Source organism: Stegostoma tigrinum, chromosome 8, assembly GCF_030684315.1.
Source record: "Stegostoma tigrinum isolate sSteTig4 chromosome 8, sSteTig4.hap1, whole genome shotgun sequence".
Taxonomy (NCBI): Eukaryota; Metazoa; Chordata; class Chondrichthyes; order Orectolobiformes; family Stegostomatidae; genus Stegostoma; species Stegostoma tigrinum.
Window position 1 is genome coordinate 101,010,242 of NC_081361.1, and position 12,932 is coordinate 101,023,173.

At 47.8% G+C, this 12,932-nt stretch overlaps 1 protein-coding gene across 3 annotated transcripts in view; it reads right to left on the bottom strand.

Moving 5' to 3' along the window:
- acadm (acyl-CoA dehydrogenase medium chain) overlaps positions 1-12,932 on the bottom strand; it is a 64,457-nt gene that overhangs the window by 6,319 nt on the left and 45,206 nt on the right. For all 3 annotated transcript variants that reach the window (XM_048540068.2, XM_048540070.2, XM_048540067.2), the window contains one exon: positions 10,617-10,865. In XM_048540068.2, the coding sequence (XP_048396025.1) occupies positions 10,617-10,865 (249 nt within the window). The remainder of the gene's footprint in view (positions 1-10,616; positions 10,866-12,932) is intronic.

Here is a 12,932-nt window from a genome sequence, read left to right on the forward strand (position 1 = left end):
TTTATTACATCCACTACTCCCAATGTGGCCTCTTCTACATTGGTGAGACCAAGTGGAGGTTTGGAGACCATTTTGTAGAGCACCTGCGCTCTGTTTGCGGCAAACAACAACACCTTCCAATTGCAAACCATTTCAATTCCCTCTCCCACTCCCACTCCCTGGGTGACATGCCCATCCAGGGCCTCCTCCAGTGTCACAATGGAGTCTCCTGCAAACTGGAGGAGCAGCACCCCATATTCCACCTCGGGAGCCGACAGCCCGATGGCCTAAATGTGGATTTGACCATTTTCGAAACCTCCCTAACCCCGGCCTCATCCCATGTCCAACACTCCGTCTCATAACGCCTCCTTGACCTAATACAACCTGACCATCTTCTCTCCCATCTATCTACTTCTCCTACCTCACTGACCAATCCCCACCACATCCTACCTGCAGTCACCTGTCACTATCCTGCTGACTATCCCCAGCCTCACTCATCTTCTCTCTATTTAGTTCTGTGCTCCCTTGCCCCTCCCCATTTTTGAAGAAGGGTCCTGACCCAAAACATCAACTTTCATAGAACATAGAACATTACAGCACAGTACAGGCCCTTTGGCCCTCGATGTTGTGCCGACCTGTCATACCGATCTCAAGCCCATCTAACCTACACTATTCCATCTATGTCCATATGCTTGTCCAATGATGACTTAAATGTACTTAAAGTTGGCGAATCTACTACCGTTGCAGGCAAAGCGTTCCATTCCCTTACTACTCTCTGAGGAACTTTCCTGTTCCTCTGATGCTGCCTGGCCTGCTGTGCTCCTCCAGCTCCACAGTGTTATTATCTGTGACTCCAGCATCTGCAGTTCTTACTATCTCTGCTTTAAGACGATGCTGCTGAGCGTTAAATATTGGCTCGGACACTAGGGAGTGATCACACAGAGTCTCAGTTTAAAGTATCATCCATTGCAGCCCTCGATGTCTGATTCATGCACTCAAGTTACTTGACTGGTAAATATCAGTTTAAAGCAGAAAGCTGTTTAAAAGGGAAGTGGGCTTCTCAGGGTTATTGGAATACAATAGCAAAGAAGTTATGTTTTATAAACATGGGTTAGGTCTCAACACGGCTCTTTGAAACAGCCTTCTCATCATGTAAAAGCTGTTAAGTACTTAACAAATATGAATGTCAAATATTACATTGGTTGATGCCATGGATGAGAGGTTAAACCAATGATCTGTCTGACCTTTCCTGGATGTTAAAGCCAATATTTGTACTACGTTGTTCAATTAAAAGAGGCATTTGGCCCACTTGCCTTCATTGGTCAGAGCATTAAGTATAGGGGTTGGGACATCATGTTATGGCTGTACGGGACATTGGTGAGGCCACTTTTGGAATACTGTGTACAGTTCTGGTCACCTTGTTATAGGAAGGATATTATTGAATTAGAAAGGGTGCAGGAAAGATTTAGAGGATGTACCAGGAGGAGGGTTTGAGTTATAGGACAGATTGGGACTTTTATCCCTAGAGTGTCAGAGACTGAGGGGTGACCTTACAGAGGTTTATAAAATCTTGAGGGGCATGGATAGGGTGAATAGCAAGGATCTTTTCTAAAGAATCTATATAGAATCCCTACAGTGTGGAAACAGGTCCTTTGGCTCAACAAGTCCACACCAAACCCACACCCATCTCCTTGTAACCGACTTAATCTACATGTCCCTGAACACTACGGGCAATTTAGCACGGCCAATCCACCTAACCGGCATATCTTTGGACTGTGGAAGGAAACCAGCGCACCTGGAGGAAACCCACGCAGACACGGAGAAAATGTGCAAGCTTCACACAGACAGACGCCCAAGGGTGGAATTGAACGCAGGTCCCCAGGGCTGTGAGGCAGTGTTGCTAACCACAGAGCCACCATGCTTTTCCTCAGTGAGGGGAGTTCAAAACTGGAGGGCACAATTATGGTGAGAGGAAAAAGATTTAAAGGGGACCTGATGGGCAACTTTTTCACACAGAGGATGGCTTGTCTTTGGAATGAACTGCCAGAGAAATTGGTACAGGCAGGTACAGTTACCACATTTAAAAGAAATTTGGGCTGATACATGAACAGGAAGGGTTCACAGCGGTATATGCCAAATGTGGGCAAATGGAACTAGCTTAGTTTGGAAAACCTGGCTGGTGTGGATGAGTTAGACCAAAGGTTCTGTTTCTGTGCCTAATGACTCTATAAGTCTCTAGTTCTGAGAAGCACACCTTATGAAGGATGCCACACCCCTGGAAAGGGGATTTATTAGAATGATTTCAGAGATAAGAGACTTCTTTTAACACTGGGAGAAACAGTAGATATGAACTGCAAGAGGAGCAGAGTGAATCCACCGCTGCCGTGGTGCAACTGTCTGTGTGGAGTTTGCACATCTCCCACTGTCTGTGTGGGTTTCCTCCAGGTGCTCCAGTTTTCTCCCACAGTGAAAAGATGTGCAGGCTAGGTGGATTGGCCGTGCTAAATCGCCCATAGTGCTGAGAGATGTGTAGATTAGGTGGGTTATAGGGTAATGGGTTTGGGTGGGTCCTCTGAGGGTCGATGTAGATTTGTTGGGCCAAAGAGCCTGTTTCCACACTGGAGAGATTTATAATGTGACAAACCTTAGGAGACATTCAGCTGGGAGGAACTGTCTCCCTGTAAAATAGGAAAGCATTTCTTCAAAATCCTGCAACTGCAAAAGATCAGAGGAGTGTAGGAGTCCAAGGAGACTCTTGGTCAGAGATTCATGTATTTTCTAACAAAGTCAAGTACATATGTTATCACTTAATTAAGTTTATTGTTTAACTAATGAATGGAGAAATAAACCAAAAATGAATTTAAATGGAGGAAATTAACATTTGAGGTTTTAAAACATTACTAAATTAAAATTTGATGTGTATAAATAATAAGCTAAACACAAATAATAAGCTAACTTGTTCTATAGGGAAGAAAACCACCATCCTTATCTGGTCTGACCAACATGTAACTCCAGAACAATAGCAATGTGACACTTAACTGGCCTCTGGGCAATTAGGGATGAGCAATAAATACTGCCTGGCCAGCAATTCCCTCATCCCATGAATGAATAAAGATAAGAGAAAAACAGTGAAGTTGTTTTAAGTTTTGTCATTGAATGTAACATTGATGGCTCGACCAACATTTATTGCCCATGTGGCAGTGGCAGGGAGCCACCTCCTTGAATTACTGTAGTCCATATCGTATTGGAACTGCCACAATATTGTTAGGAAGGCAGCAGAAACCCAAGTATTTATAATATTAAAAGTCCCTACTTATAAATTCTGGAAGTAAATAAAACAAGGTTAAGTAAGGATAATAGATAATAAAATGTAAGGCTGGATGAACACAGCAGGCCAAGCAGCATCTCAGGAGCACAAAAGCTGACGTTTCGGCCTAGACCCTTCATCAGAGAGGGGGATGGGGAGAGGGAACTGGAATAAATAGGGAGAGAGGGGGAGGTGGACCGAAGATGGAGAGAAAAGAAGATAGGTGGAGAGAGTATAGGTGGGGAGGTAGGGAGGAGATAGGTCAGTCCAGGGAAGATGGACAGGTCAAGGAGGTGGGATGAGGTTGGTAGGTAGGAGATGGAGGTGCGGCTTGGGGTGGGAGGAAGGGATGGGTGAGAGGAAGAACCGGTTAGGGAGGCAGAGACAGGTTGGACTGGTTTTGGGATGCAGTGGGTGGAGGGGAAGAGCTGGGCTGGTTGTGTGGTGCAGTGGGGGGAGGGGACGAACTGGGCTGGTTTTGGGATGCGGTGGGGGAAGGGGAGATTTTGAAGCTGGTGAAGTCCACATTGATACCATTGGGCTGCAGGGTTCCCAAGCGGAATATGAGTTGCTGTTCCTGCAGCCTTCGGGTGGCATCATTGTGGCACTGCAGGAGGCCCATGATGGACATGTCATCTAAAGAATGGGAGGGGGAGTGGAAATGGTTTGCAACTGGGAGGTGCAGTTGTTTATTGCGAACCGATCGGAGGTGTTCTGCAAAGTGGTCCCCAAGCCTCCACTTGGTTTCCCCAATGTACAGGAAGCCACACCGGGTACAGTGGATGCAGTATACCACATTGGCAGATGTGCAGGTGAACCTCTGCTTAATGTGCAAAGTCATCTTGGGGCCTGGGATAGGGGTGAGGGAGGAGGTGTGGGGGCAAGTGTAGCATTTCCTGCGGTTGCAGGGGAAGGTGCCGGGTGTGGTGGGGTTGGAGGGCAGTGTGGAGTGAACAAGGGAGTCATGGAGAGAGTGGTCTCTTCGGAAAGCAGACAGGGGTGGGGATGGAAAAATGTCTCGGGTGGTGGGGTCGGATTGTAGATGGCGGAAGTGTTGGAGGATGATGCGTTGTATCCGGAGGTTGGTGGGGTGGTGTGTGAGAACGAGGGGGATCCTCTTTGGGCGGTTGTGGCGGGGGCGGGGTGTGAGGGACGTGTTGCGGGAAATACGGGAGACGCGGTCGAGGGCGTTCTCGATCACTGTGGGGGGAAAGTTGCGGTCCTTGAAGAACTTGGACATCTGGGATGTGCTGGAGTGGAATGCCTCATTCTGGGAGCAGATGCGGCGGAGGCGGAGGAATTGGGAATAGGGGATGGAATTTTTGCAGGAGGGTGGGTGGGAGGAGGTTTATTCTAGGTAGCTGTGGGAGTCGGTGGGCTTGAAATGGACATCAGTTACAAGCTGGTTGCCTGAGATGGAGACTGAGAGATCCAGGCAGGTGAGGGATGTGCTGGAGATGGCCTAGGTGAACTGAAGGTTGGGGTGGAAGGTGTTGGTGAAGTGGATGAACTGTTCGAGCTCCTCTGGGGAGCAAGAGGCGGCGCTGATACAGTCATCAATGTAACGGAGGAAGAGGTGGGGTTTGGGGCTTGTGTAGGTGCGGAAGAGGGACTGTTCCACGTAACCTACAAAGAGGCAGGCATAGCTGGGGCCCATGCGGCTGCCCATGGCCACCCCCTTAGTCTGTAGGAAGTGGGAGGAATCGAAAGAGAAGTTGTTGAGGGTGAGGACGAGTTCGGCTAGGCGGATGAGGGTGTCGGTGGAGGGGGACTGGTCGGGCCTGTGGGACAGGAAGAAGCAGAGGGCCTTGAGGCCATCTGCATGCAGAATGCAGGTGTATAGGGACTGGACGTCCATGGTGAAAATGAGGTGTTGGGGGCCAGGGAATTGGAAGTCCTGGAGGAGGTGGAGGGCATGGGTGGAGTCACGGACGTAGGTAGGGAGTTCGTGGACCAAAGGGGAGAAAATGGAGTCCAGATAGGTGGAGATGAGTTCGGAGGAGCAGGAGCAGGCTGAGACGATGGGTCGACCAGGGCAGGCAGGTTTGGGGATTTTGGGAAGGAGATAGAAACGGACCGTGCGGAGTTGGGGAACAATGAGGTTGGAGGCTGTGGGTGGGAGGTCCCCTGAGGTGATGAGGTCATGAATGGTGTTGGAGATGATGTTTTGGTGCTCGGGTGTGTGGTCATGATCGAGGGGGCGGTAGGAGGAGGTGTCGGAGAGTTGGCGTCTGGCCTCGGCGATGTAGAGGTCAGTGCTCCATACTACCACTGCGCCACCCTTGTCTGCGGGTTTGATGGTGAGGTTGGGGTTGGAGCGGAGGGAGCAGAGGGCAGCCCGTTCTGCAGGGGAAAGGTTGGAGTGGGTGAGAGGGGTGGAGAGGTTGAGGCGGTTAATGTCTTGACGGCAGTTAGAGATGAAGAGGTCGAGGTAAGGTAGGAGGCCTGGGGGTGGTGTCCAGGAGGAGGACTTGTGTTGGAAGCGGGTGAAGGAGTCAGTGGAGGGAGGGTTAGGTTCCCGGTTGAAGAAGTAGGCGTGGGGGCGAAGGCGGCGGAAAAACTGTTCTATGTCCAAACGTGGTAATAAAATGTGAGGCTGGATGAACACAGCAGGCCAAGCAGCATCTCAGGAGCACAAAAGCTGACGTTTCGGGCCTAGACCCTTCATCAGAGCTGATGAAGGGTCTAGGCCCGAAACGTCAGCTTTTGTGCTCCTGAGATGCTGCTTGGCCTGCTGTGTTCATCCAGCCTCACATTTTAATATCTTGGATTCTCCAGCATCTGCAGTTCCCATTATCTCTGATACTATGTCCAAACGTGACTGATATTCATTGATGTGTGGTTGTAGGGGGACAAAGGTGAGCTCCTTACTAAGGACTGACCGTTCGTCCTCAGTCAGTGGAAGGTCTGGGGGGTCGGTGAACATGCGGCAGGGCTCAGTGTGGCTGTCTCCTCTGGGGTTGCTGGCTGTGGAGGTTGTGGGCGGAGCGACGAGGTCGTCGGCCGTGGGCGGGGTTCCAACAGCGTCGGCTGTGGGCGGGGTTCCGTCGGCGGTTGGAGGATCGGGGTGGGCAGCAGCAGCTGCGGTTCGGGTGGTGTGTGAGGTGTTGTAACTGGAAGTGGAGGCGATGACTGCAGCAGCGGTCGCGTCCATGGTCCCGGAAGTCATGTGCCCGGCGGAGGCGTCATCGGTGGGGTCTCCGGCCGTGTCCTCATGGTCAATGGCGGCGGGAGCTTGGTGGGGGAGGGGCAGGGACAGACTCGGGATTTGGGAGGCGCAGGAATCTTCTTGTGGGTGGCAGGGGCCAGTGAGTTTGTTGTACTTACGATTTTTGGTGTCCAGTAAAGCTGAGTGAAACTGCGTGTTCAGTCTGTGGATTCTGCGGAGGATAAAAAACAGCAGAGGTCCTTTGCAGGTCTGGGAGAGGGAGGCTCTGAGCTGGGGCAGGCTGGATTGCAGTGTGTGGAGGTGCCGGCGCATGGCTGCGAGTGTCTGTTTTTGGACTCGCAGGGAGAAACGCTTCTGAAGGGTCTGAATATTCTGGGTGTAGAGGTGGTCACGGTTGGGGCCAAATTGGGAAGGCTGAAATGTAGACTGTAGTCCATTGGGGATGATCCGGTTCTGTAGGCAGGTGCTGAGGAAGGTGATGTGGCTGTGGTGCCTGGTTTGCTTCAGGACATGGTCGAGCAGTTTCAAGGCCGAAGAGATTACAACAGAGTTGCAATGGGAGACAGATTCCCTGAGGTTGGTCCGGAGGGAGAAGGGTAACTTCTTCAGGTTAGGCATCCCTGGAAGAAGCTTCGCAGTGAGGTTAAAATTGTATCAGTGATAATGGGAACTGCAGATGCTGGAGAATCCAAGATAATAAAATGTGAGGCTGCATGAACCTCCCAGTCGCAAACCATTTCCACTCCCCCTCCCATTCTTTAGATGACATGTCCATCATGGGCCTCCTGCAGTGCCACAATGATGCCACCCGAAGGCTGCAGGAACAGCAACTCATATTCCGCTTGGGAACCCTGCAGCCCAATGGTATCAATGTGGACTTCACCAGCTTCAAAATCTCCCCTTCCCCCACCGCATCCCAAAACCAGCCCAGTTCGTCCCCCCCCCCACCCCACTGCACCACACAACCAGCCCAGCTCTTCCCCTCCACCCACTGCATCCCAAAACCAGTCCAACCTGTCTCTGCCTCCCTAACCTGTTCTTCCTTTCACCCATCCCTTCCTCCCACCCCAAGCCGCACCTCCATCTCCTACCTACCAACCTCATCCCACCTCCTTGACCTGTCCGTCTTCCCTGGACTGACCTATCCCCTCCCTGCCTCCCCACCTATACTCTCCACCTATCTTCTTTTCTCTCCATCTTCCGTCCGCCTCCCCCTCTCTCCCTATTTATTCCAGAACCCTCACCCCATGCCCCTCTCTGATGAAGGGTCTAGGCCCAAAACGTCAGCTTTTATGCTCCTGAGATGCTGCTGGGCCTGCTGTGTTCATCCAGCTTCACATTTTATTATCTTGGATTCTCCAGCATCTGCAGTTCCCATTATCACTTAGGTAAGGATAATAGTGTGGGCGTGTGCTGCAAGTTTCTAGACAGCATTATGATCCTGAGCCACTACACGTGCAACTGTCTGCGACCCTCAAACTCCTGTTTGTGGTGAAGACTAGAAATAGAGGAATCAGTTTAAAATCTGCAATCTTCTATTTCAGACAGAGATAAGGGTGTTATTTATTTCTCAAAGAAGGTCATTAGTTTGTGGAATTTGCTTGCCCCAACAGCAATGGAGTCAAAGAGTTTTAAGGCAGAGGTGGATGATAGATTCTTGATTAACAAGGAAGTTGAAGAATACCAGGGAAAGGCACAAAGTGTTTTCGAAGCCACAATCAGATCAGCCATAGTCTTATTGAGTGATGGAGTAGGCAGAAGCAGCCAAATGGCCTGCTCCTGTTCCTAATTCTTCAGTTTGTACATTCAGATTAGTGTTGTTGAGCTGGAATCTTGAGATGCAGTCATCACAGGGTGGTGTGTGTCACCTAAACACTTTCACCCAGATGTTTAGTAGCAATTCAAGTCTATTTAGACACTAGGGATAGGAAGGTCTGACTGCAAGTCAGGCAGCTTAAGGAATCACCAGTGCAGTGGTGCACAAGCCTCAGATTCTGCCCTCATCTGACAGGTACAAGATTTGGGCAGCCTGTGAGGGAGACAGCACTGTCTTCAGCATGCTACAGAGAGCTTTCAAGTGTGGGTAGTGAACAGCAGTGTGTCACTATGGTGCCAGTATATTCAGGGGTATAATGTACTCTTAAAATCTCAAAACATTTCACAGTCAATGAAGTACTTCTGAAGCGTAGTCACTGTTGGAATGATGGATCTGCAACCACAAATTCATACACAGCAAGCTCTGACAAACAACAAAGTTACAATAATCAGATAACATGTATGATGTGAGGGATAAAATTCGGCCAGCATACCCGGGATAAATAGCCTGCTCTTTGAAGTTGTGCCAAGGAATCTTTTATGTTCTAGATGAAGCAGACTGGCTCTCAGTTAACATCTGATCTGAAAGACAATACCTTCACAATGGAGCACTCCCTCAGTAGTTTATTGGAATGGCGGTCTTGATTTTTGCTCACAAGATCTTTCATGGGACTTCAACCAACTGAACTGTAGCTAGCACACAACATGATGTGGGAAAATACAGCAGTAAAGAAATGGGCATGCAGAATTTTATTTTCAGCACTGAGAGATTAGATTATGTTGGCATTCAGAGGGGCCTGGGTGTTTTGAAGTGTACACTCGAAATTAACATGAAAGTACAGCTGGAAATTAGAAAATCAAGTTGTATGCTACCATTTATCACATTAGGATTGGGCTACAAGAGCAAATAAATCTTACAACAATTAAGGGCTTTAGTGACTCTACAAATAGAGTATGGTGTTTGGGTTCTGGGTCTTCAAGAAACGATATCTTGCCTTAAGGAGAAGTGAAATGAGATTTATTGGACTGCTTCCAAGGATGAAGGGATTGTCTATGCAGAGAGTCTGGAAAGACTACACCTGTAATCCTAAAATTTGGAAGAATGGGAGGCAATCTCATTGAAATGTAAATTTCGAAGGGGCTTGACAGGGTAGATGCTGCCAAGATCTCGCTGGTTGGAAATCTAGAAAACTGGGTCACAGTCTCAGACTAGGTCAGTCATTTAGAGCACAGCTTTGGAGAAACATTTTTGTTCTGAATCTTCGCAATAGGTGATCCCAGAGAACTACGAATGGAGCATATTTAAGACAAAGACCAATGATATTTATGCATCGAAGCAGTTAAGAGACATGAAGAAAGCACGGGGTGGCTAAGAGGAGATGGCAAGTCAGTCACAATTTTGGTGCTGGGCAGTGCAGGCCCGAGGTCCAAATAGCTGACTGCTGCTCCTATTACTTATGTTCTTACAGAGGTCCTTCTCCCTCTACTAGTGATGAAGGGAGGCTTAATAGGTGCTCAAAATCAGAGCACTTTAGATAGAGGATCAAGGACAAACTACTCCCAACAGCAGGAGGGTCAACCAGCAGAAGATAACAAGATACAAAACTGACGAAAATGGCCAAAGAGCGGGAGGTGAGAAGATGAAAAAGATCCTTTTTGAGATCTGTAATGCATTATCTGAAAGGGTGGTGAAAAGAAAACGTTTCAATAGTAACTTGCAAAAGTAAGTTAGAACAAAAACTTGAAAAAGAAAAAAACTGCAGGGCTATGGAGCCAGAGCAGGTGAAAATGGGACTAACTGATGGGTCTTTCAAAAAGCTAACAGATTTGATGAGTCAAATGACCACGTTCTGGCTGCACCATTCTGATACCCTGAGGTTTGGCAATTGATTGTGAAATCCTTTAATTTTGCAAAATTGTGCTGGGAAAACAGCGGGTAATTAGCAACACCAACATAAAGTACTGGATGCTGGAAGTTTGAAATAACAAAAAAATGCTGAAAATAACTCAGTTGATCTGGCAGCTTCCAATCAAGAAAAAGATAATGTTTCAGATTGATCACCCTTCAGTGGCCAATATCCATCCATATATCCAAATGAAGATATTGACAGAACTCATTATCTTGGTCATCTTCTCTTTGCTGCTTATTAGACAGCTTGGCACCAAATTGGGTTGCTGTGTTTCCTAATTACAAGCACACAAGAAAAGTATTTCTGACCTGTAAAATATCTGGAGGCCACTCAGGGTGTGAAAACCATGGCAGAAATGCAAGATCTCTCCTTCTTATTTGAAGGATCAGTACAATTTCAGTTGATGTTAAAAAAAATTGAATCTTGTGGTACTTGCCTGGTAGATTTTAGCATCTCTCATCAGTTTCTCCACGGGATATTCACTGTTGAATCCACTGCCCCCAAAGATCTGGACAGCATCACTGGCAACCTGATTGGCAATGTCTCCCGCAAAGGCTTTTGCTATGGAGGCGTAGTAAGTGTTCCTCCGTCCCTGGTCCACTTCCCAGGCTGCCCTCTGGTAACCTAACCGTGCCAATTCCACCTTCAGGGCCATGTCTGCCAGCAGGAAGGAAACTGCCTGATGCTGTATACATAACAGAGGGAGGAACAAGATTCAGCTGAGGCAAGAAATAGCACAGTTGCATCTCCCCAGTCCAACAATGGACTCTCAAGAGTCTTGCATTACAGGGAACTAATTCTGTCCACCGTACATGTGCTGATTTGCCAAAATAGCTATCCAATAAATCAGATGGTGCACCTTCTCGCAAAATCCTACAACATTTTCCCCTTCGAGTATCTCTCTAATTCCCTTTTGAAAGTCATTGTGAATCTGCTTTCACTGCCATTCCAGGCAACCCATTCCAGATCACAATGTACTGCATAAAAAAAATTCTCATCTCCTTCGGGTCTTTTACTGATTTAATCTATCAAAAGACTTCATCATTTTGAACATCCCTTTTAGACCTCCTCTTAAACTTCACTGTTCCAAGACAAGTAACCCAAATCTCTTTAGTCTCTCACATTACGGAAGTCCCTTAGTCTTAGCATCCCTACTCTCCAGTGATCCTTACCAGACACCAATTTATTTCACCAAGTTTACAGAAGTCATCACATTTACAGAAGTTACAACGTTATGCTTGATCTTATGATTCGAAAAGTCGGAGTGGTTGGTAATCAGGCTCCATCACTCCATGAGCTGTGCCAAAAGTATAGAACTTTTATTTAATCACCAAAATGGTCAATGTGTTTCTATTTACTATTGTTATCCAGAACGAGAGACCTTTGGCAGTTTCCTTCAGCGGACTGAAAAGTAACATGTTTATTAACAGGTGGTAAAAATAGGTTAACTTTTCTTCATTCATTCAGGAGATGAGGACAGTGTTCACTAGGCAGCATTTATTGCCCATCTCTAACTGCCCAGAGGGCAGTTCAGAGTAAAGCACATTGCTGTAGGTCTGGAATCACATGTAAACCAGACCAGCCAAAAAATGGCAGTTTCCTTCCCTAAAGGACGTTAGTGAACCAGGGTTTTTCCTGACAATTGACAATGGATTCACAGTCATCGTTAGATTCTTAATTCCAGATATTTATTGAATTCAAATTATACCTTATTCCATGGTAGGATTTGAACCTGGGTCCCCAGAAGTTCGTCTGGGTCTCTACTGTACAGAGGTAATACCATCAGGCCATCGCCTCCCCCATACTAAACTACTAAACTACTATACAGACTTAAACTATAACCCTTAATCTCACAAGCTTGCATTCATAGACAAGTCAGCACAGCTCTGCAGAAATATCATAGCTTTGAACAAATATGAAGAAAAGACCAACACGCCATAGGTCAAGTATGCAAATTCAGAAGACAGAGTGACTCAATTTCTGAGATAATGGGAACTGCAGATGCTGGAGATTCCAAGATAATAAAATGTGAGGCTGGATGAACACAGCAGGCCAAGCAGCATCTCAGGAGCACAAAAGCTGACGTTTCGGGCCTAGACCCTTCATCAGAGAGGGGGATGGGGGGAGGGAACTGGAATAAATAGGGAGAGGGGGGAGGAGAACCGAAGATGGAGAGTAAAGAAGATAGGTGGAGAGAGTGTAGGTGGGGAGGTAGGGAGGGGATAGGTCAGTCCAGGGAAGACGGACAGGTCAAGGAGGTGGGATGAGGTTAGTAGGTAGCGGGGGGTGCGGCTTGGGGTGGGAGGAAGGGATGGGTGAGAGGAAGAACCGGTTAGGGAGGCAGAGACAGGTTGGACTGGTTTTGGGATGCAGTGGGTGGGGGGGAAGAGCTGGGCTGGTTGTGTGGTGCAGTGGGGGGAGGGGACGAACTGGGCTGGTTGAGGGATGCAGTAGGGGAAGGGGAGATTTTGAAACTGGTGAAGTCCACATTGATACCATACGGCTGCAGGGTTCCCAGGCGGAATATGAGTTGCTGTTCCTGCAACCTTACAGAGAAAAAGATCTCTTCATCTGGTTTTACTTTAAGGATTTTTCTCCTACTGCATTAGAGTACTAACACTGCTTTACTTTTCCAAGCCACTTTACAACTGCCATTTCAAAGTGTGTACCAACTCAGAGAGCTGGAATCACAAGCTGGTCCAAGGCCAGTAGATTCCCTTCTCATAAGGAAATGGAGTCAACCAGTTCTGTT